At 41.5% G+C, this 23,189-nt stretch overlaps 1 protein-coding gene across 1 annotated transcript in view; it reads left to right on the top strand.

Moving 5' to 3' along the window:
* Nucleotides 1–23,189, top strand: part of LOC138638129 (probable cation-transporting ATPase 13A4) — a 285,554-nt gene that overhangs the window by 205,027 nt on the left and 57,338 nt on the right. The window contains exons 14-21 of the mRNA XM_069727162.1: nucleotides 2,769–2,919; nucleotides 3,168–3,248; nucleotides 3,442–3,598; nucleotides 6,464–6,581; nucleotides 9,238–9,362; nucleotides 14,659–14,822; nucleotides 18,415–18,537; nucleotides 19,421–19,500. Of these exons, the coding sequence (XP_069583263.1) occupies nucleotides 2,769–2,919; nucleotides 3,168–3,248; nucleotides 3,442–3,598; nucleotides 6,464–6,581; nucleotides 9,238–9,362; nucleotides 14,659–14,822; nucleotides 18,415–18,537; nucleotides 19,421–19,500 (999 nt within the window). The remainder of the gene's footprint in view (nucleotides 1–2,768; nucleotides 2,920–3,167; nucleotides 3,249–3,441; nucleotides 3,599–6,463; nucleotides 6,582–9,237; nucleotides 9,363–14,658; nucleotides 14,823–18,414; nucleotides 18,538–19,420; nucleotides 19,501–23,189) is intronic.

The raw sequence follows: 23,189 nt of genomic DNA, 5'->3' as shown, positions 1-23,189 counted from the left end.
CTGTATGTCATCTCCTCCTGTGTATAGTATGTACCTGTATGTCATCTCCTCCTCTATATAGTATATACCTGTGTGTCATCTCTCCTGTATATAGTATATATCTGTGTGTCATCTCCCCTGTAAATAGTATATAACTGTGTGTCATCTCCTCCTGTATTAGACCTCGTTCACACGTTATTTGCTCAGTATTTTTACCTCAGTATTTGTAAGCTAAATTGGCAGCCTGATAAATCCCCAGCCAACAGGAAGCCCTCCCCCTGGCAGTATATATTAGCTCACACATACACATAATAGACAGGTCATGTGACTGACAGCTGCCGTATTTCCTATATGGTACATTTGTTGCTCTTGTAGTTTGTCTGCTTATTAATCAGATTTTTATTTTTGAAGGATAATACCAGACTTGTGTGTTTTAGGGCAAGTTTCGTTTGTCAAGTTGTGTGTTGAGTTGTGTGTGGCGACATGCATGTAGCGACTTTTGTGTGATGAGTTTTGAGTGGCAACATGCGTGTAGCAACTTATTGTGTTGAGTTGCATGTGACAGGTTAGTGTAGCAAGTTGTGTGCAGCAAGTTTTGCACATGGCGAGTTTTGCGCGTGGTGAGTTTTATGTGTGGAGCCTTTTGAGTATGTGCAAGTTTTGTGTGAGGCAACTTTTGCATGTGTTGCAACTTTTGTGCATGTGGCAATTTTTCCGTGTGTGCAAGTTTTGCGTATGGCGAGTTTTCCATGAGGTGAGTTTTGCACTTGTGGTGAGTTTTGCGTGAGCCTAGTTTTTGTATGTGGCGAGTTTTGCGCGTGGCGAGTTTTGAGCGGCGACTTTTGTGTTTTGACTTTTATGTGGCGAGGTTGGTGTATGTGTGGTGAAATGTGTGCTGAGGGTGGTATATGTGTTCAAGCACGTGGTAGTGTGTGGCGCATTTTGTGTGTGTGTTCATATCCCCATGTGTGGTGAGTATCCCATGTCGGGGGCCCCACCTTAGCAACTGTACGGTATATACTCTTTGGCACCATCGCTCTCATTCTTTAAGTCCCCCTTGTTCACATCAGGCAGCTGTCAATTTGCCTCCAACACTTTTCCTTTCACTTTTCCCCATTATGTAGATAGGGCCAAAATTGTTTGGTGAATTGGAAAGCGCAGGGTTAAAATTTCACCTCACAACATTGCCTATGATGCTCTCAGGGTCCAGATGTGTGACTGTGCAAAATTTTGTGGCTGTAGCTGCAACGCCTCCAACCCTTTTCCTTTCACTTTTTTCCCCATTATGTAGATAGGGGCAAAATTGTTTGTTGAATTGGAACGTGCGGGGTTAAAATTTCGCCTCACAACATAGCCTATGACGCTCTCGGGGTCCAGACGTGTGACTGTGCAAAATTTTGTGGCTGTAGCTGCGACGGTGCAGATGCCAATCCTTGACATACATACATACATACATACACACATACACACACACATTCAGCTTTATATATTAGATAAATATGCTCTTTAGTGCCATTTTGCAACAAAGATGAATCGGTCACCTCCTGAAATGATATTTACTTGCAGATATTGTGGTAATCTGTAGGTAAATACAATTTCTGGAGGTGAAACTTTACCTTTTAATGTCTCTACTTAGTCCCACTCTCCTATCTTTTTGTTTTTACCTGCCAGAGGGTTGCCTTTTTCACCGTCTCTGCCAGCTTTACATATTACGAGAGGCCTCTTATTTCGATATGTGTATTGTGAGATATAATTTAGAACGATACATGAATTCTGATTGTATATTGCTATAACAATTTGATAGAATTCCTTGAAATTTCAGCATCCATGATGTTTTCATTTTTTGTCTTATTATATACGGTGTGTTTGTCCTCATTTTGAACACACAGCTGGTACATGAGATCCTCTAGAGCATGTATAGACTTGTAGGGATTTAGTGCTTACAAGATTTGTCCCACTTTGAATATTAGATATGTTTTGCATTAGTGTTTAAATTCTTCAATTTTAACACTATAAATATCATAGAAAAATAATAGTAAGAATAGACATTATGCCCATAGTAGGAGGAAAAAAAAGAAAAGTACCCCCATGTGAAAGTTTGCCTGGTTTGGACAGCCATGTCGTGTTACAAAGGTCACTGAAAGAAAAAATACAGGGGTAGGGGGTAATATATTGGCATAACTTGAAGAACATGAGCCCTAATAACTTGAAGCTCGTGAGCCTAAATACCAAATCTCCAACAAGGCGCCCAACTGTTATGGGTCGCTAGAAGAATTGGTTTTCTCATATTTTCGAAAGGACCTTTTAGGCCACCCTAGGCTCCAAGGCCCAGGGACAACTGAAGCACCTGCAGCCAATATAGTTACAGCTTTGAGGGAATATGTGGATCACTTCTTGGACCCTTTCTGAATGACCAATGTCACCAGTGATTCCCCAACTCTACGCATCATTTCCTCAGTCATTCCCCATCTCTACGCTTGCAACGAAATGAAGCTGTACATGTTGCCTATTGAAACCAGCTGTCCAGTAAAATGCTTACACTCTGGGCTCTTTGAGTAACCCCTTTAAAAATGTGCCTTTGCTTTGGATGGATGAGGAAAGGAAGAGGATTCTATGCCCAGCTCAATGTTTGTGAGCAAATCTGTATATTCCCAAATACAATATGTTTGTTTGATCATTGGGAAGTTTAAAACCTTCTGTATGTTCTATCACCATCTCCCTGTTTTGGAGATCATCTTCTATGGCAGGGTTTAATAATGTTAATTCTTTATTCCTGTGCTTAACTTTAGGTTTCAGGATATTATGATGGTCACAAGCGGCTCATCACTTTCCTGGGGGCCTCTGTTGGGGTCTATGGCTTCATGCCATTCATTGATTGTTTTAGATGGGAGCATACAGGGAGATCCATTGGACTTGAAAATGTTTGAGTTCACTTGCTGGGTAAGTTCTTCTGTGTCCTATTACATGCTCAGTATTAATATGTGGGATGATGTGCTGCAGCAGCATTGATCTGAACCTGGTTGTATAATTATAATATAACACCGAAAATGATCTAATTACAGTGTAACCTTCTATGGACAATTTGATTATTGCACTTTTACAAGGTTTAGAATCAAAATAAATACTTTACATTTTGTGATCTCTTTTTCCTAATTGTATACTAATTTATGCTATATTTTTTTATCTAGGAGATTGAAGCAGCATCAGTGGATCAAAGTGAAGAGTCAATGGAATCCATGACTGTGAAGCCAGGTCCTGACGCAAATAAGGTAAAATATATTTTGAGATGGACAGACATCACTAGTAGCTCTTTGTTGTTGACCACAGATCCAGAGTTTTAGTTATGCTGCATAATCCTAACCCTAGGGTATAATGTTTGCTCAGTGATTGCAATGACGTGAATTATAGTAGTAAGCTTGAAAATACATGTCTTTTAATAACTCCATAGTTCTCTACTATTAGGTCAATGTTGAAGGTATCGTCATCTTGCAACAATTTCCATTCTCCTCTGGCCTGCAGCGCATGTCTGTGATCACCCAGATCCTTAATGGTGACGAATACGCTGTCTACATGAAAGGAGCTCCGGAGATGGTGGCCTCATTTTGTAAACCAGACACAAGTTAGTAGTACGTCACAAATTAGAAATTTAGCTAGGAACATTAGTCAAGCAAAGGTATATTTTTAAAGAGGGCATATCACTTCTGACCAACCATGAGACACATTCTTGCGGTAGTGAACACAGACTGAAGAGCAAGAACAGTAGATTTGATCCTAAATGTGTCTTCTTGCTGCTTTGGAGGTTGAAGTGGGCCCCTTTATCTATTGGGTGCCTGTGTGATTGCACAGGTTGCCCCAATGGTATGTCCGCCTATGTGTTCCGGTCAATCAATGCCCTAAGGTGTGTACACCTGATGCAAAAGAGGAGAAAATGGCCATGTCACCCCTTTCTCAAACAGGTTATTGTCTCTAGGCAAACAATAGTAATGTGTAGTTGTGACCTGGTAACTCAAGACCTCAGTATCTGTTGAATGAAAAACTCCCCGCTGTATTTTTAATTAATGGAAAAATTTTAATGAAAACCCTTTAGTGAAACTCCACATAATGTATATTTGGTGACACAATACAGAAATAGATTTCTTAAAGGTGTTCTCGCATCTTCATTGTTCATAAATGCACCTCCTGCTTCTTGGCTCCCTGTTCAATGGTGGGCAATCCACTCCTGCTTGATTGAAACATTGGACCAAACTGTGTGCTACATGAGGCAACTTTGCCTCTACTGCATTGGAGGAGCACAGGGGAGCTGGAGCTGGAGCTGGACAGAATTGGGAGCTCTCAGAAACTCAGCCATATTTAATGCCTTTCTTACAAGTTCTGTTAGAAAGGACATGTAAACACTGCACATATTCGGACAAAGCCGCTAGACTACAGGAGTGACTACAGGAGTGACTGGCAACATGGGCAAAAGTCATAAGCAATAAAACTAAAAGTCACTCCATTCTTGAGAGCAGAGAGGACTTTTTTGTAGGCCTGCGTCACAATACCGTAGAATACGGACGAGTGCTATGCGAGAAAACATTACATAGATCTCGGACCAGTGTTAATCTATGGGGCAGCTCACATCACCGTTTATATTCTCGGGCGTATTCAGCGTGTGTGTAAAATCTCAGCATGCTTCAATTGTCACCAAGACTCGGCCGAGACTCGCCAATGCCAGCCTATGGGTGCGAGAATAAAATCGCACAGCACTCGGACCATGTGAGGGCTGTCTGATTTTTATGCACCAGTGTCCTTTGAAAAGCTGGGAATTCATGTGCCCGTACAGTAAAATCACACTGACAGGTTAGAATAGAATAGATAAAATAGGTACAGTATATACACATAGAATACATAGATATACAGATGTCAGTGACATACACGTATACTGTATATGTATTTATTTGACATAGATACATAAAAGAAAAGCCGGTAATTCATCTGCTGTGTTCTGTAAATTCACTGCAGGAGCCGACAGGTTAGATGAGATGGATTACATACAGTAAATACAAATAGAATAGGTAGATATATAGATGTCACTGACAAATACAATTAGTACAGTGTGTGTGCAAATTACTAGACATGTATAAAAGATTATTTTTCGAAAAAAAATGAGTGGGCTCCTGCGCAATTTTCGAAACCAGCAGAGGGAAAGCTGACGGCTGGGGGCAGATGTCTATAGCCTGGGAAGGGGGTAATACCCATGGAGCTTCCCAAGCTATTAATATCAGCTCACAACTGTATAAATAGCCTTTACTGGCTATTAACCCCTTCATGACATGAGCTTTTTTCGTTTTTGCGTTTTCATTTTTTGCTCCCCTTCTTCCCAGAGCCATAATTTTTTTTATTTTTTGGTCAAAATGGCCATGTGAGGGCTTGTTTTTTGCGGAATGAGTTGTACTTTTGAAAGACACCATTTTACCATTTTAATGAACTAGAAAACGGGAAAAAAATTCCAAGTGTGTTGAAATTGCAAAAACACTGCAATCCCACACTTGTTTTTTGTTTGGCTTTTTTACTAGGTTCATTAAATGCTAAAACTGACCTGCCGTTATGATTTTCCAGGTCATTACGAGTTCATAGACAACAAACATTTCTAGGTTCTTTTTTTATCTATGGTCAGAAAAAATTCCAAACTTTGTTAAAAAAAAAAATTGCGCCATTTTCCGATACCCGTAGCGTCTCCATTTTTCATGGTCTCCGGTTGAGAGAGGGCTTATTTTTTGAGTGCCAAGCTGACATTTTTAACATCATTTTGGTGCAGATACGTTCTTTTGATAGCTCGTTATTGCATTTTTAATGCAATGTCTTGGCGACCAAAAAAACGTAATTCTGGCGTTTTGATTTTTTTTCTCGCTGTGCCGTTTAGCGATCAAGTTAATCCTTCAAGTTAATCATATTACACTCGTGCGACTCTTGGCAGGGAGACTCGGACCGATTTTTCATACGTACAGTGTGACTCCGGCCTTACTAAGAAATAAATGGCAAACTAATTTGTTGAATCAAAGAGCGTGAGAATGATCCTATAATTGGCATACAAAATTATTTAAATGTTTCTACATGAATGGGGAAGGAATAAATTAGAAAGTGACTGCTCAATTGTTTTACAATTTCCTAATTCTTGCTTGCAAAGATTAGTTTCCCCAAATGTTTGCCTTCATTTTACTGCACACTAGAATATTGGGGGGTAGGTGGGGACCTGTACCGTGAACAGTCAAGGACAACTCTTTGTGGCCACTTTGTAGATTAACTTGTTTAAGCTACTCATATCTGATATTTGGTAACGGTCTGCTATTCTTTGAGGTGCAAAATAGTGATTTTTTTTAAAAATCTTGAATTGAATAATTAATAATTATTATATTATTATTAATAATTATAATAATAATTATTATTATTATAATTGAATAATTAATTAATAAAAATGAATAATTCTTTTTTTTTTACCAAATAGTTCCTCTCAACTTCTCTGAGGAGCTGGAGCTTTACACTAAGCAAGGATTCCGCGTTATTGGACTGGCATACAAAACATTAGACAGAAGGGAAAAGCTAAACATCAAAGCTTTAAAGCGGTAAGATCATTTTTATTAATCATGTCAGAAATAAAGCATTTATAGTTTGTGTTTCTGAATTCTGATCTAAACCGAGACTTAACAGATCTTATATTCTGATGCTGATAGCCTAAAGGCTTTGAAATATCCAGTTATCCAGACCGATGCAATCAGCTAACACTAGGTGAGAAACTACTTCTGTGCAGTGAAGGAATTTTTTTTTTATCAATCCTGTTCTATTTGCCTGAAATTTGTTGTTTGGTGCAAAAACATGGATTTCTGCAAGCTCCATTTTTGCATATGGGAGCATTGCAGAAATGTCTTCAACAAAGCTGCTACATATGACTATATCCTGAATCCAAGGAAAAATGGTAATTAAATGGTTATTCCCATCTTCATATATGGGTATTGTTGGATAGTGCTTGTAAAGTTGTAAACACAAGAACTTTTGCAATTTAATGTTTATTACATTTTTTTGCCATTCTTGAGATATTAACATTTTTCTTTTGTATACAGATTACAGATCATTGCATAGGTGATGACCAACACAACTGTCAAGCAGTGGTGGCCAAACATGCACAGCGCTTACAAGCTCTTTTCTATTGAGCTTGTAAGCGCTGATTTAATGCTGGCCGAATTGCTAGAGCACAATGTTATCTCCTAATCTCAGCCAGATTCAATCTATACAGCAGCAGTGATCGGTCTCCCAGACCAGAAGTCGGGAATCTTTTTCCTGCCAAGGGCCATTTGGATATTTATACCATCCTTCGGGGGCCGTACAAACTCTGCCCACAAAGTACATCCTGACTCTGGCACTGGTTTCAGGACGTAATCTTTCATTGCATGCCCTTCAGTGTTCATTAGTGAACACTGCGTGTGTGTGCTAACAGAGCAAGAAGAAAGTAATGAGCTTGTGGCAATCAAAATACACGTCCCTGCCCAAGAATGCGGTCCCTGAGAATCTTCTCAAGGGCCTGAAAAAAAGGTCATCGAGGGCCGTAAATGGCCCTGGGGTCTGAGGTTCTCTACCCCTGTCCTAGACAATAAGCTGTAAAAGTGTAAATATTTCAAGAATAACTGCAAATTTGAATAAACAGTAAATTGCAAAAGTTCTTGCTTTTACAAGCACTATCCAGCAAAACCCCTGTATGAAGATGGGAATAACCCTGTTAAGGTTTTGTTTGCATAAAAGTGGAAAACCTTTTCGGTTTTCAATATTGCTTCAGTAAAGAAAAGGAGCAAAATTCTCATGGCCATACACATTAGACTTAGGCCAGTTGAACCTAATTTCAGAGGGACTATCCGACCTCCTAATGTGTACAGCGCCTCAAGACTCCCCAGTCAGATAAATACTTCTGAAATTTGCACCCAATCCTTTTGTTCCCAGGGGAGATAAGCTACATGCACACTCAACCAGGCTGAGTGTGCTTATGTGTGGGGAGAATGGAAAGGATAGCTGATGGCTGAACTGAGCATTCATATGTATGGGGGGTTATTAGGAATAGCTAAAGTTTATGGCAAGCTTTATTTTTGCCATTTGTTATGCTTGTTCGAATCTGTTTAGTTTGTGACTATCTGCCATTTTCTTGTGGATTTCTGGCTGCTTGTCTTTTTCCTCTGGTGCTGGTTTGTCTTGGGTCAGGTGTTTGTTTCACTCTTTATTAACCAGCACCTGCCTCCCAGTCCTTGCTGGACAACAGGGTTTATCTGCTTGAGCTCTAGCTTGGTGCTTTGCTTTGTCTTCTGTGTGTGTTATTTGTGCAGTGCTGGTACCTCTGGTTCTGCTAGCCTTAGTTTCTGTTTTCTATTGGTTTCTGCAGCCTTCTCTTTATTTTCTATTAGGAGGTGACCCGTTTTTGTACCCAGTCCTTAGTTCTTTTAGGGAACCCCTTCCCCTTATCTATAGGTCTTCGCTTGAGATTAAACTAGGATCGTCGGTGGGTCTATTCACAAGGAATGGGTCGCCCACTCCATCGTAGGGTTTCAGTCTAGTCATAGTGCAGGGTCAGTTTTCCCCCTTCTACCTTAGTCCTGTGTTGCAGATCCGTAACAATGCTGACCTAAAAAACGAAAAGTAGGGCAGTCTAATGATGAACGAACGTGCTCGGATAAGGTGTCATCCGAGAATGCTCAGCTGCTAACTGAGTGTCTTCGGCAAGTTTGAATAATATATTCGAGTCCTCGCGGCTGCATGTCTCGTGGCTGTTCGACAGCTGAAACACATGCTGGGATTGCCCAAAAAACAGACAATCCTTGCATGTGTTGCTGCTGTTGGAACAGCTGCGAGACATGAAGGCACGGGGACTTGAGCATATTTTTCAAGCACGCCGGAGACACTCGATTAGCACATGAGCATTCTCGGATGACACCTTATCCAAGCACGTTCGTTCATCGCTATCACTATAGGGCACCAAATTAATATGGAGGGATTCTAAAAAAAAAAAAGAACGGCAGCATGTTCGTTTATTACAGTTCATCGAGACAAGAATAAGTAAATCCTTATTAATTTCTGTAATTTACCCTTAATGAACACTTTATAAAGTTAAATTGTTGTTTTCAAATTGTCCTGTGGTCTGTTGGACATGCTCTCTGTGGCACAATGTTGTTATGTCTTATTTGTATCAAATGTAGCTCACTTGTTTGAATATCATTTAACAAACTTACCTTTTGTAACAAGGGATGAAGTGGAATGTGACTTATCTTTCCTTGGTCTTCTTGTGATGGAAAATCGCCTTAAATTGGAAACTAGACCAGTGTTAAAGGAACTGTCTAATGCCAGGGTCAGAACAGTCATGATTACAGGTATGATTCTGATTCTACATTATTCTGAAAGCCAAATATGTCTCTTTCCAAGATTTGCCAGCATGGGATAATATCTAAACCAACAACTCAGGCTGAAAAAGGTTTTTCTTTTAATAAATTGATCATTGAGCCCCTGACTGGTTGTTTATTTAAGAGGACCTTTCACCAAATTTTTCATGTTGAACTGGACGCAGGATGTAATAGTAGCTATAGAGTGGAATACAACTTTTTTTTTTTTATTTTGCCTCTCCATTGCAGAGATATTAGGCATCAAAGTATTTGACACCTAATAAGTCTGGGTGGAAGTTATTTCCTGATCTATCCTCTTGTATGAGTCAATGTGTGGGAAGGGGCAGTGCAGCTGAGTTTAGCTGTGTTTCATTGCAAGCCCTTCAATCAGCTCTCTTAGGGTACCTTCACACTGAACGATATCGCTAGTGATCCGTGACGTTGCAGGGTCCTGGATAGCGATATCGTTCAGTTAGACAGGCAGCAGCGATCAAGATCCTGCTGTGACATCGTTGGTCGGAGCTAGAAGGCCAGCACTTTATTTCGTCGCTGGACCTCCTGCAGACATCACTGAATCGGCGTGTGTGACGCCGATTCAGCGATGTCTTCACTGGTAACCAGGGTAAACATCGGGTTACTAAGTGTGGTGAAAAGGCAGAACAGCAGAGCTCACAGTGCTATGAGAGTAAAGGTACCTTCACATTTAGCGACGCTGCAGCGATCTAGACAATGATCCCAATCGCTGCAGCGTCACTGTTTGGTCGCTGGAGAGCTGTCACACAGACAGCTCTCCAGCGACCAACGTGCCAGTAATCAGGGTAAACATCGGGTTACTAAGTGCAGGGCCGTGCTTAGTAACCCGATGTTTACCCTGGCTACCAGCGTAAAAGTAAAAAAAAAACAAACACTACATACTTACATTCCGCTGTCTGTCCCCCGCTGTGCTTCTCTGCACTGTGAGCGCCGGCCGGCCGGAGAGCAGAGCACAGTGGTGACGTCACCGCTCTGCTTTCCGGCCGCTGTGCTTACACAGTGCAGAGAAGCAGAACGCCGGGGCACAGACAGCGGAAGGTAAGTATGTAGTGTTTGGTTTTTTTTACTTTTACGCTGGTAACCAGGGTAAACATTGGGTTACTAAGCGCGGCCCTGCACTTAGTAACCCGATGTTTACCCTGGTTACTGGCACGTTGGTCGCTGGAGAGCTGTCTGTGTGACAGCTCTCCAGCGACCAAACAGCGACGCTGCAGCGATCGGGATCATTGTCTAGATCGCTGCAGCGTCGCTAAATGTGAAGGTACCTTTACTCTCATAGCACTGTGAGCTCTGCTGTTCTGCCTTTTCACCACACTGCCTGTCCAGAGATGAGTGTTCAAAGTGTCAATAGTCACACTTAAGGTACCGTCACACTGAACGATATCGCTAGCGATCTGTGACGTTGCAGCGTCCTGGCTAGCGATATCGTTCAGTTTGACACGCAGCAGCGATCAGGATCCTGCTGTGATGTCGTTGGTCGCTGCAGAAAGTCCAGCACTTTATTTCGTCGCTGGACCTCCTGCAGACATCGCTGAATCGGCGTGTGTGACGCCGATTCAGCGATGTCTTCACTGGTAACCAGGATAAACATCGGGTTACTAAGCGCAGGGCCGCGCTTAGTAACCCGATCTGCGCTTAGTAACCCGATGTTTACACTGGTTACCAGCGTAAAAGTAAAAAAAAACAAACACTACATACTTAGCTTCCGCTGTCTGTCCCCCGCTGTGCTTCTCTGCACTGGCTGTGAGCGCTGGCCAGCCGGAAAGCACAGCGGTGACGTCACCGCTCTGCTTTACGGCTGCTGTGCTTACAGTCAGTGCAGAAAAGCACAGCGCCGGAGGACAGACAGCGGGAGGTAAGTATGTACTGTTTGTTTTTTTTTACTTTTACGATGGTAACCAGGGTAAACATCGGGTTACAAAGCGCGGCCCTTCGCTTAGTAACCCGATGTTTACCCTGGTTACCGGCATCATCGTTGGTCGCTGGAGAGCTGTCTGTGTGACAGCTCTCCGGCGACCAAACAGCGACGCTGCAGCGATCGACATCGTTGTCGGTATCGCTGCAGCGTCGCTTAGTGTGACGGTACCTTTACACGTGTTGTGCTCAGCTGGTGCTTGCTGTTCAATGAAATCAAAGCAGGGTGTCCTTATATCTGATACAGGATTGGCCCACACCAGGCAGACTGCTTCTGTGTGAGATGTAATGACAATCTGCTCTCACTGCAGATAGAATCCAAGTTGCCTCTGGACACCAGCAATAAGTGTGATTACTGACTCAGTTATGAGGAGAGGTGATAGAAGGATTTGTAATTTGACACAGCTAAACCCAGCGGCACTGTCCCTCCTCCACACTGACTAATACAGGAGGTTAGACCAGGAGATCAGAGCTGTCTGCCACTAGACATCTCACACACTTAGAAATCTGCTCTAAGCTATGGTGGAGGGATGTTCTTCATTTTATTGAGTGTTGTTTTCTGCTTATGATTGATCAGCAATTTACTGGGTGAAGAAATACATACCCATGGTGAAACATGTCTAATCACATTCACTTAGAGTTAAACAAAAAAGTGCCAAACACTTTGATTGCTAATATCTCCACAACGGAAATGCGAAAAAAAAAAAAGATATATATTTTATTCCACTCTGTAGTGTTTACTACATTGTATATCCAGTTCATTAGTTTAATACGAAGAAGCAAAGATTTGAGTAACTATAATGTATTTATCTTGTCTATCATATCTGTGCATTAAAAATATTTCTGTAATGCTTCAGTCCAGCTGTCATCTTTTCCTGCATTACATTAGCCAGAAATGCCACTGATGTGCAACAACATTCAAGTGAATGGCACATAAAGAACAGTACTCGGCTGCGCCCACTAAGCAATGAACGGAGCTGCTGTGTTCCTCCCTGTACATCGCTTATTTCCAGCCACTTCCAGAGCAGGTTTCTGCTGATCAGTGTGGATACCATGTGTCAGACTTCAAAAAATCTCATACTGAACAACTATCCTACAGATACTGTACGTCATCAATTCGGAAAACCCCTTAAAGTAATTTAAATATACATTTAGAAAATCTTTTTTTTTCTTTTTTTACCAACAATTAAATTGAAAGGGATATTTTCACATCCCGACGATACATTTTCTTTCAAACAGGGCATGGGTGTGTATGTGAAAGAGTGGGGTTTCCTACTTTACTTCTCAATAATTCACATTCTCATCGTCACGCAATGATGGATACTGTGACTGAGACATTATTATTATTATTATTATTTATTTATATAGCACCAATAATTCCATGGTGCTGTGCATAAGAAAGGGGTTACATACAGGGTTATAGATATCGTTATGCGTTTAGCAAAAAAATATTCAACTCTATAAGCAGTAACTAATCTCCTGTGGTGTTGCTGTGTCAGGTTTTTATCACTGTATAAAGAAAATACTGCCATATAGGTGGATACCATAATTGGTTTAAGGCAATTATTACATTTTTAGCTTTCTTATATACAGTTATATGAAAAAGTTTGGGCACCCCTATTAATCTTAAGCTTAATGTTTTATAAAAATTGTTTTTTTGAAACAGCTATTTCAGTTTCATATATCTAATAACTGTTGGACACAGTAATGTTTCTGCCTTGAAATGAGGTTTATTGTACTAACAGAAAATGTGCAATCTGCATTCAAACAAAATTTGACAGGTGCATAAGTATGGGCACCCTTATCATTTTCTTGTATTAAATACTCCTACCTACCGTACTTTTTACTGACTTACTGAAGCACTTTTTTTGGTTTTCTAACCTCATTGAGCTTTGAACTTCATAGCCAGGTGTATGCAATCATGAGAAAAGCTACTTAAAGTGGCCACTTGCAAGTTGTTCTCCTGTATGAATCTCCTCTGAAGAGTGGCATCATGGGCTCCTCAAAACAACTGTCTAATGATCTGAAAACAAATATTATTCAACATAGTTGTTCAGGGGAAGGATACAAAAAGCTGTCTCAGAGATTTAACCTGTCAGTTTCCACTGTGAGGAACATAGTAAGGAAATGGAAGAACACAGGCACAGTTCTTGTTAAGGCCAGAAGTGGCAGGCCAAAAAAAACATCAGAAAGGCAGAGAAGAAGAATGGTGAGATCAGTCAAGGACAATCCTCAGACCACCTCGAGAGAGCTGCAGCATCAACTTGCTGCAGATGGTGTCACTGTGCATCGGTCAACTATACAATGCACTTTGCACAAGGAGAAGCTGTATGGGAGAGTGATGCAAAAGAAGCCGTTTCTGCAAGCACGCCACAAACAGAATCGGCTGAGGTATGCAAAAGCACATTTGGAGAAGCCAATTTCTTTTTGGAAGAAGGTCCTGTGGACTGATGAAACCAAGATTGAGTTGTTTGGTCATACAAAAAGGCGTTATGCATGGCGGCCAAAAAACACAGCATTCCAAGAAAAACACTTGCTACCCACAGTAAAATTTGGTGGAGGTTCCATCATGCTTTGGGGCTGTGTGGCCAATGCCGGGACCGGGAATCTTGTTAAAGTTGAGGGACGCATGGATTCCTCTCAGTATCAGCAGATTCTTGACAATAATGTTCATGAATCAGTGACAAAGTTGAAGTTACGCAGGGGATGGATCTTTCAGCAAGACAATGATCCAAAACACTGCTCCAAATCTACTCAGGCATTCATGCAGATGAACAATTACACTGTTCTGGAATGGCCATCCCAGTCCCCAGACCTGAATATCATTGAACATCTGTGGGATCATTTGAAGAGGGCTGTCCATGCTCGGCGACCATCAAACTTAACTGAACTGGAATTGTTTTGTAAAGAGGAATGGTCAAAAATACCTTCATCCGGGATCCAGGAACTCATTAATTGCTACAGGAAGCGACTAGAGGCTGTTATTTTTACAAAAGGAGGATCTACTAAATATTAATGTCACTTTTCTGGTTGGGTGCCCATACTTATGCACCTGTCAAATTTTGTTTGAATGCAGATTGCACATTTTCTGTTAGTACAATAAACCTCATTTCAAGGCAGAAACATTACTGTGTCCAACAGTTATTAGATATATGAAACTGAAATAGCTATTGCAAAAAAAACAATTTTTATAAAATATTAAGCTTAAGATTAATAGGGGTGCCCAAACTTTTTCATATAACTGTATGTTCCTTACTTATCTACAATATGGTCATACTAGGTTATAATTTTCTGATTTTGTAATATGCATATGTTTAACCATGTAATGTTTCTACTTCAGGTGACAATCTGCAGACTGCTGTAACTGTAGCTAAAAACTCTGGGATGATAAATGAACAGAGCAATGTTATCATGGTAGAAGCCAATGGACCCACTGATTCTAGTTTGGCTTCTATTACATGGACTGTTGTACAGGGTGTGAAGCGAAAAAGTTTTGAAGAAGTGGTGAGTGGCTTGTTGATACAGATACTAGATTGATGCATATCTTGGATTTTTCTGTTTTCATATTCTAACCCATATATTGTTGTGATGATAGGCACAATTCCAACAATGTATGTGAAAATACCACTTTATTTGTTCTAAATATAAGGTTATTCCCAGAAACTTTTTCACAAAGTACGGTAAATGTATACATATTGTTAATATACAGACTAAACCCAACATGGAGTTTCTTTCTTCTACCTTTTGTGTCAGAGGTGTAGCTAGGGGTTTGGTTCAGTGGGACAATCTTCTGAGTGAGCCCCTAACCAGGTAACCTTGATTACAACTTGATGGCGCGCCCTAATAGTGGATGTAAGAGAACCTCAGCAGATGACCACACTTTTACTAAAAAAAATCTATATACAAAGATCAACACTGATATTACTGCCATATGGTGACATATAGTGGTAGATACCAGTCCTGCAGAACATATAAGTGATCACAGTACAGTTATAGATGGTGACTTAGAAATGACGTTCTTTCTGATGGAGTCGTTCACTTTTCCCATCTTTTCCATCTGGCCCAGACCAATATGGCAACTGTTTCCAGCCAAGACTCAGCTGCAGAGATTACAACAAACACACATCTGACGTCAAACATTTCAGAATCCATCCCCATCTATCCCCAATCTGCACAAACTCCTTATCTTGCTGAAACCCATTCCTGAACCGCTGCTGCCATATGTGTCCCTGTTACTGCACTTACTGTGTGCCCATCTAATTTTCCTCCTACTGGAGCCCTAGATTCCCGTTTCATTGAACTCATAAAGTATGATGTCAATAAAAGTGCCCCAACAAACACTGTAAAATACCCCCAGAGTGAATTCCTCCACAGTATGCTCCACATGCACAGTATGATGACCCCAACACAGCCTTCCATGCAGTATAATGGGCCTACACAGAGTATAATAGCCCCACACCTCTCCACACTGTATAATGACCCCACACAGCCTTCCACACAGTATGATGGACCCCACAAAAACCTTCACACTGTATAATTGCTTGCATACAGTATGTTTTATGAGTATTTTATTTACCACGTTCACTATATGGTAAAACTGTCTTGGCAATATGATTTTTCAGCTCAGTACAAGTATGCAGATACCAAACATGTTTAGTTTTTTTAATTTAGGTGGTGAAAAAAATGTTTGTAAATTTGAAAAACAAAATATTTTGCTTTTATCGACATTTTCCAAAACTCATAACTTTTGCATTTTCTGAGACATCAGGCTGTGTCAGGGTTTATTTTTTGCCCTGTGAACTGTTCTTTCTAAAGATATTTTGATCGCCTGTTATTGCATTTAATTACAATGTCGAGGAGGTAAAAAAACATAATTCTGTAGTTTTGATTTCTTTTCTTATTACACCATTTACCGATTGGATTAATGTACATTATATTTTGATAGATCGGACATTTCTAATCTCACCAATATCAAATATGTGTATTTTTTAACTGTTATTTTTAATGGAGCAAAAAGACAATGATTTGAACCTTTGTGGGGGGGGAGGGAGTTAAATTTTTTGTCACATTTTTAATAGACTTTTTTTTAATCAAATTTAATAGTCCTTTTAAGAGACTTGATGTTAGGGCTAGCGGAACGCACCAAATAATAAGACAGATAGAGTATGGTGCGTTCGCAGCCCGGGGTCCACCGTGCAGAGATGGAACCTGCTGCAAAGTAATGACGGACTATATGGCGGTACTCATAAGTATACACACGTGGGTTAAACTTCACCCAGCGTGAAGGAAGCGATCCTGTTGCGTCACAGGACCGCGGTACCGCACATAGAGCGCGAGCAAGTAGTCAGCGAACTCAACCCCAACTAGAATTGAAGTCCGATTAGACCCTTGCTGGCACAACACCGCAACTGGGTGTGTAAGGAAACCAAATAACAATATTAAGGCACAAGAGTGCATGCGGTGCCGCACTGACGAACGCCACTAACCACCCAGGCTTGGGTAAGGAAAGCACAGAGGAAGTGCACGGCGCAGTACTGGCGGTCTCAGCAACTGGACGCTGTAATGTGTGATTAGTGCTGTAGGATAAGTCGGGCGCTAGATAGCAACCATACACCTTCCGCGAACAGACATTCAATAGGGTAGGGGTATCCAAGGACGACTTGCACTCACAACATACACACATTAACAATTGCACACTAGCGCATGGCCGTGCGGTCATGCGCAGTTTATATAGTTGCAGCACAGGAAGTGGCCACAGAAACTTTGCCCTTCCAAGACCTGCCAAGAGGACCAATGGAATGTGCTGCAGAGCCTGAGCACATGACCCTCGATCTCCAACGGGAGATCTTGCCCTGGGCATGCTCAGTGTGTGCAGACAAGGACTTAGTCCCAGAGAAGTCCGCTCGCTGCTGACCAGCACTGGCTTTAATGTCAGAAGCTGAAGAAGCAGCAGTAACTCTCTGTACAGAGTGAGACTGAGCAAGACGCTGGGACCGACGTCCATGCTGAGCAGACTCCACTGCGGCTGGATAAGAATGGGAGACCGCAGCGGAGATGGCTCGAGATTCCCCCTGTGCAGAAGCGGGAACTCGAGACCTAACACTTGAGGCATCTTATCATTTGTGTTATACATAGCAGTGCATCAGCACATCATCAGAAAACCCCTGGCTATCATGACAACCCATCAGCGCCTCATGATCACATCACAAGTGCGCCGAAGGGTGGGAGGAACAAAGCTCTCCATGCCGGTGCATTTTAAATGCTGCTGTTAGTGATTGACAGAAGCATTTAACTGGTTAACAGCTGTGGGTGGAGTACTGTTCCACCCACGGCTGTTAGAGATACTTAATGGCTGATTAAATCAGGCATCATGTGCGGGGAAAGATGTGGCAGGGACACTATTTTTGACATACGTATGTCTAAGGTAGTGGAGGAGTTGAGGCTCTTTGGTGTACTTGTGTCCATTGTAAGTGCTGAGGGGCCTTAATATATAAAAAACAAGTTTTTATATGACAATACAACAACATTACATTATCCATGGGTTTCTTTTTATTCATGTGAGTCTTTCCATTTGTATCATGTTTTATTTGTACTTAACGATTTTGTATTTGTTTTGTGACAGTTTCTCCTTTTGATACCATTGCACATGTGTTACATTGTTATTGGAGTGGTGTTGAATGCAAGTGATCATATTTAAGCAATGCTTGGCCTTTTTATTTTGTATCTATGACTAAGGGCACATTGGGTACTTAAAACATGTCAATGTTTTTAACTGAAAAAAATAAAGTAGTGCTTTTATGTGGAATGCTGGAATTGTTGTTTTGTTACCTGCAACATGATCCCATTACTCCAGACTCAAGTATCCACTCAATAACTCTGAGAGAAGTGAAAATTATAGGGAACGTATGCTTAGATGAAAAGGGATGAAAAATGAAAGATCTGAGTATTCACACATAAAAGCTTATTCTAAAAAAGTTACCTGTAAAGACAACTGTTAACGTTTTACTGTGCTCATTCAGTATTTGTCATCCTCAGAAAAATTTTGCACTTTCTGCTAAATCTTAAATAAAGAAATTGATGTTTTATTTCTTTTTAGGATATTTATGTTGACATGCAGGAGAAATCCAAACCAGACACTGAAAAGCTGCCATATTATTTTGCCATGACTGGAAGGACCTATGAAATAATTTTGCAATATTTTAGTAATTTGCTACAAAAGGTAAGCAAATCTAATATCTGAATCTGAACTAGTTACATAAGTGTAAGGCACTATTTGCAATTTATAATGATAAAGTAGGAATTTGACATAAATGGGATCCATATAACAGTACCGAGGCTCATGTCACGATTTTATTTCATGTGACAAGTGTTGTTAAGTCATACTTGATATACAAAGGTGAAAGACCAATTAAAGATGTGATAGTCATATGGCATGGCGTCTTCTCTAGTGTTAAAGAAGCACTCCCATCTATATTTTTTTATTAAATGTGTGTATGTGCATGTAATGCAATGTGTATTAAAATGCTCACCCACCACCACTCTCTCCTGTATCCACCGCCGTTCCGATTCTTTTGTGAGTGATATCACCGCCATTGCGACTAGCCTGGTCACTATATGCTCTATGTGTGAGCCGTCCCTTTTACAATGTAAGCCTCAATCTGATGCTCCAAAGACCGACATCGTAAAAGCCCCTTCTGGGTCACGCTGAGCACAGTATGACCCGGAGAGTCTTCAGAGCGGTGATGTCACTGAGAAGAGAAAAATGGCGCTGGACACTGGAGAGATCAGCCGTAGGTGAATATATTAATACACTCTCACTACATTACATGCACATATACACACATTTAATAAAAAATATGTGGGAGTTCTTCATTAAATGTCATTGATAGGGTTGTCAACTAAGTTCAGATTTAGTTTGGTTTGTGTGTTCATTTTTATTTGACTTGCTCTCTGCATCATAGACCAGAAAGATTCATAATCAAAATGACTCGCTCTTCCTTTACAGAAGTTCACAATGTACTTTAGGACATTTGTGACTGACGGGCAAGAATATACTGTACATGTGTTACAACATGCTAAACCTATTCTATGATCATTTTCAGCTACTCATAAATGGAACAGTTTTTGCTCGAATGTCTCCAGGGCAAAAATCAAGTCTTGTCGAGGAATTCCAGAAATTAGGGTATGTTATGCTTGTATAGCTTTGTAGTGACACCCTGCCTCTGTGGAAAGTACATTTGTTTTGAAATTGCTTGTGGATATTGGTACAGATTCTATCCATTTTGTCTTGTATCCAAGTCCTGCAGTGTTTGAAGACAGTGAAACTAAAAGTCTCCGACTGAGCTCTGCGTTTTACTCTAAATTCAGTTACCTCGCTAGATATCATATACAGATAGTCATAAAAAATGCAGACAATGTGCAACTGAATTAATCAAACAGGGAGTGCTTTGTCAATTTGTGCAACTCATTAGTATTTTATTAGTGTTTATTAGTATTTTATTCAACAACAAAAAAAATCATCATTTATTCAAATATAACCATGTCTCACATTCTGGAACATCAGCATAACTTTTCAAACCCTTAATTCCATGAATTTCTTGAGATCCTATTTCCATTTTCCATGTACAATAATCCACTCTTCACACATGCTGATGAAGAACAATGGGGTTAGAAGGATCACTAAGGGTATGTGCACATGCTGCGGATTACTCTGCTGATTTTTCTGGACTGATTTACGTAAATCCGCACTGCGGATTTACCGCAATTTTTTTGCGGATTTTGTGCGGATTCCACCTGCAGTTTTCCACCTGCGGATTCCTATTATGGAGCAGGTGTAAACCGCTGTGGAATCCGCACAAAGAATTGACATGCTGCAGAAAATAAACAATGCTACGTTTCCGCACGGTTTATTCCTCAGCATGTGCACTGCGGATTTTGTTTTCCATAGGTTTACAATGTACTGTAAACTCATGGAAAAATGCTGCAAATCCGCACCGGCTAATTCTCTGCGAATCCGCAGCAAAATCCGCAACGTGTGCACATACCCTAATAGATCATTCTGCCCTGTTACATATGTAATCGTTATCAGCAGCACATCTCCTGTTTACTCCCTGCTCACGAGAACAATGGCCCTGATTCATTAAAGGCCCCGTCACACATAGCGAGATCGCTAGCGAGATCGCTGCTGAGTCACAAGTTTTGTGACGCAACAGCGATCTCATTAGCGATCTCGCTATGTGTGACACGTACCAGCGATCAGGCCCCTGCTGTGAGATCGCTGGTCGTGTCGGAATGGCCTGGGCCATTTTTTGATCGTTGAGGTCCCGCTGACATCGCTGAATCGGCGTGTGTGACGCCGATTCAGCGATGTCTTCGCTGGTAACCAGGGTAAACATCGGGTAACTAAGCGCAGGGCCGCGCTTAGTAACCCGATGTTTACCCTGGTTACCATCCTAAAAGTAAAAAAAACAAACGCTACATACTTACCTATCGCTGTCTGTCCTCGGCGCTCAGCTTCTCTGGTCTGGCTGTGAGCGCCGGGCAGCCGGAAAGCAGAGCGGTGACGTCACCGCTCTGCTTTCCGGCCGCTGTGCTCACAGCCAGACCAGAGAAGCAGAGCACCGAGGACAGACAGCGATAGGTAAGTATGTAGCGTTTTTTTTTTTTTACTTTAACGATGGTAACCAGGGTAAACATCGGGTTACTAAGCGCGGCCCTGCGCTTAGTTACCCGATGTTTACCCTGGTTACCGGGGACCTCGGGATCGTTGGTCGCTGGAGAGCTGTCTGTGTGACAGCTCTCCAGCGACCAAACAGCGACGCTGCAGCGATCCAGATCGTTGTCGGTATCGCTGCAGCGTCGCTATGTGTGACGGGGCCTTAAGACTTGTGCAGGCTCAGTAAGATGCACCTAATTCATTAAAAGTTGCACATCATTTAATAAATTAAGAAACTTACAAGTGCAGTGTGCTTCTGGCAGAAATGTAACATATACATGTACAGTGCCTTGCGAAAGTATTCGGCTCCCTGGAACTTTTCAACCTTTTCCCACATATCAAGCTTCAAACATAAAGATACCAAATGTAAATTTTTGGTGAAGAATCAACAAGTGGAACACAATTGTGAAGTTGAACGAAATTTATTGGGTATTTTAAATTTTTGTGGAAATTCAAAAACTGAAAAGTGGGGCGTGCAACATTATTCAGCCCCTTTACTTTCAGTGCAGCAAACTCACTCCAGAAGTTCATTGTGGATCTCTGAATGATCCAATGTTGTCCGAAATGCCTAATGATGATAAATATAATCCACCTGTGTGTAATCAAGTCTCTGTATAAATGCACCTGCTCTGTGATGGAGCCAAATACAGGACCATTCTTGAAGAAAACCTGTTGGTCTGCAAAAGACCTGAGATTGGGATGGAGATTTGTCTTCCAACAAGACAATGATCCCAAACATAAAGCAACATCTACAAAGGAATGGTTCACAAATAAAAGTATCCAGGTGTTAGAATGGCCAAGTCAAAGTCCAGACCTCAATCCAATCGAGAATCTGTGGAAAGAGCTGAAAACTTCTGTTCACAAACGATCTCCATCAAGCCTCACTGAGCTCGAGCTGTTTGCAAAGGAAGAATGGGCATGACCGCGTATAGCCCATCTGGAACATTTTCCCACCCCCAGACCAAATTCTGCCACCCCGTCTCATGCTACATATGCACAAAACCATGACACATTAAATTCTTTGGAAATTTTTGGCCACAGCGGCCAGTTTATTAACAAACAACAGTTAAAAACATTATAATCATACAGAATTATCTGAAAACCTGAGGGGGAGGGTTCTTGGAGCTAAAAGATCTGGCATCATATATATATATATATGGGCAAAAACCAACACTTTTTACCCTCAGCCGTGACAACCAGCTCGAGGGCACCATGTAACCCTTTTTCAGGGCAGACCAAAAACCGAAAGCTCCCAAGGACAATCCCCATCCAGAGCGCGTAACCACAAGCCAGATCCACCCCCATCCTTTTTAATTGACCTTCCTCCAATAAACATCACCAACTCCAAGAACCCCGCTCCCCCGCCACACTTGCCACTGTGACAATGAGAACTCGTAAAATTAACAAAAACACCAACCTCACCCACTAACTAATCGCATTACATACCCTAAACAACAGCCCTACTCGATGCCCCTGAAAACAAAGGGAGGGTGGGTGGGCTTTCTCTGCTGCCTTCCTCCTCGTGACTGCACTTCTTCCCGTACTTTTTCCCCTAACCAATGATACCCAGCCCCCCAGCTCCTCCTCCCCCTTTTCCCCCAGCCAATCCCCTTCACTAAACTCAAACATAATATGGGAAAAAACCCTCCCATGGCAACGCAGTCATGGGGGGCTTTCATCTAGCTCTGCCCATTCCAGCCCCCTCCTTGACCGCGTATAGCCCATCTGGAACATTTTTTCCCCCTCCACCCCCAGACCAAATTCTGCCACCCCGTCTCATGCTACATATGCACAAAAACATGACACATTAAATTCTTTGGAAATTTTTGGCCACAGCGGCCAGTTTATTAACAAACAACAGTTAAAAACATTATAATCATACAGAATTATCTGAAAACCTGAGGGGGAGGGTTCTTGGAGCTAAAAGATCTGGCATCATATATATATATATGGGCAAAAACTAACACTTTTTACCCTCAGCCGTGACAACCAGCTCGAGGGCACCATGTAACCCTTTTTCAGGGCAGACCAAAAACCCGAAAGCTCCCGAGGACAATCCCCATCCAGAGCGCGTAACCACAAGCTAGATCCACCCCCATCCTTTTTAATTGACCTTCCTCCAATAAACATCACCAACTCCAAGAACCCCGACCCCC

Source organism: Ranitomeya imitator, chromosome 5, assembly GCF_032444005.1.
Source record: "Ranitomeya imitator isolate aRanImi1 chromosome 5, aRanImi1.pri, whole genome shotgun sequence".
Lineage (NCBI taxonomy): Eukaryota > Metazoa > Chordata > Amphibia > Anura > Dendrobatidae > Ranitomeya > Ranitomeya imitator.
The sequence above is the reverse complement of the archived record's forward strand: the minus strand, read 5'-3'. Positions and strand labels throughout refer to the sequence as shown.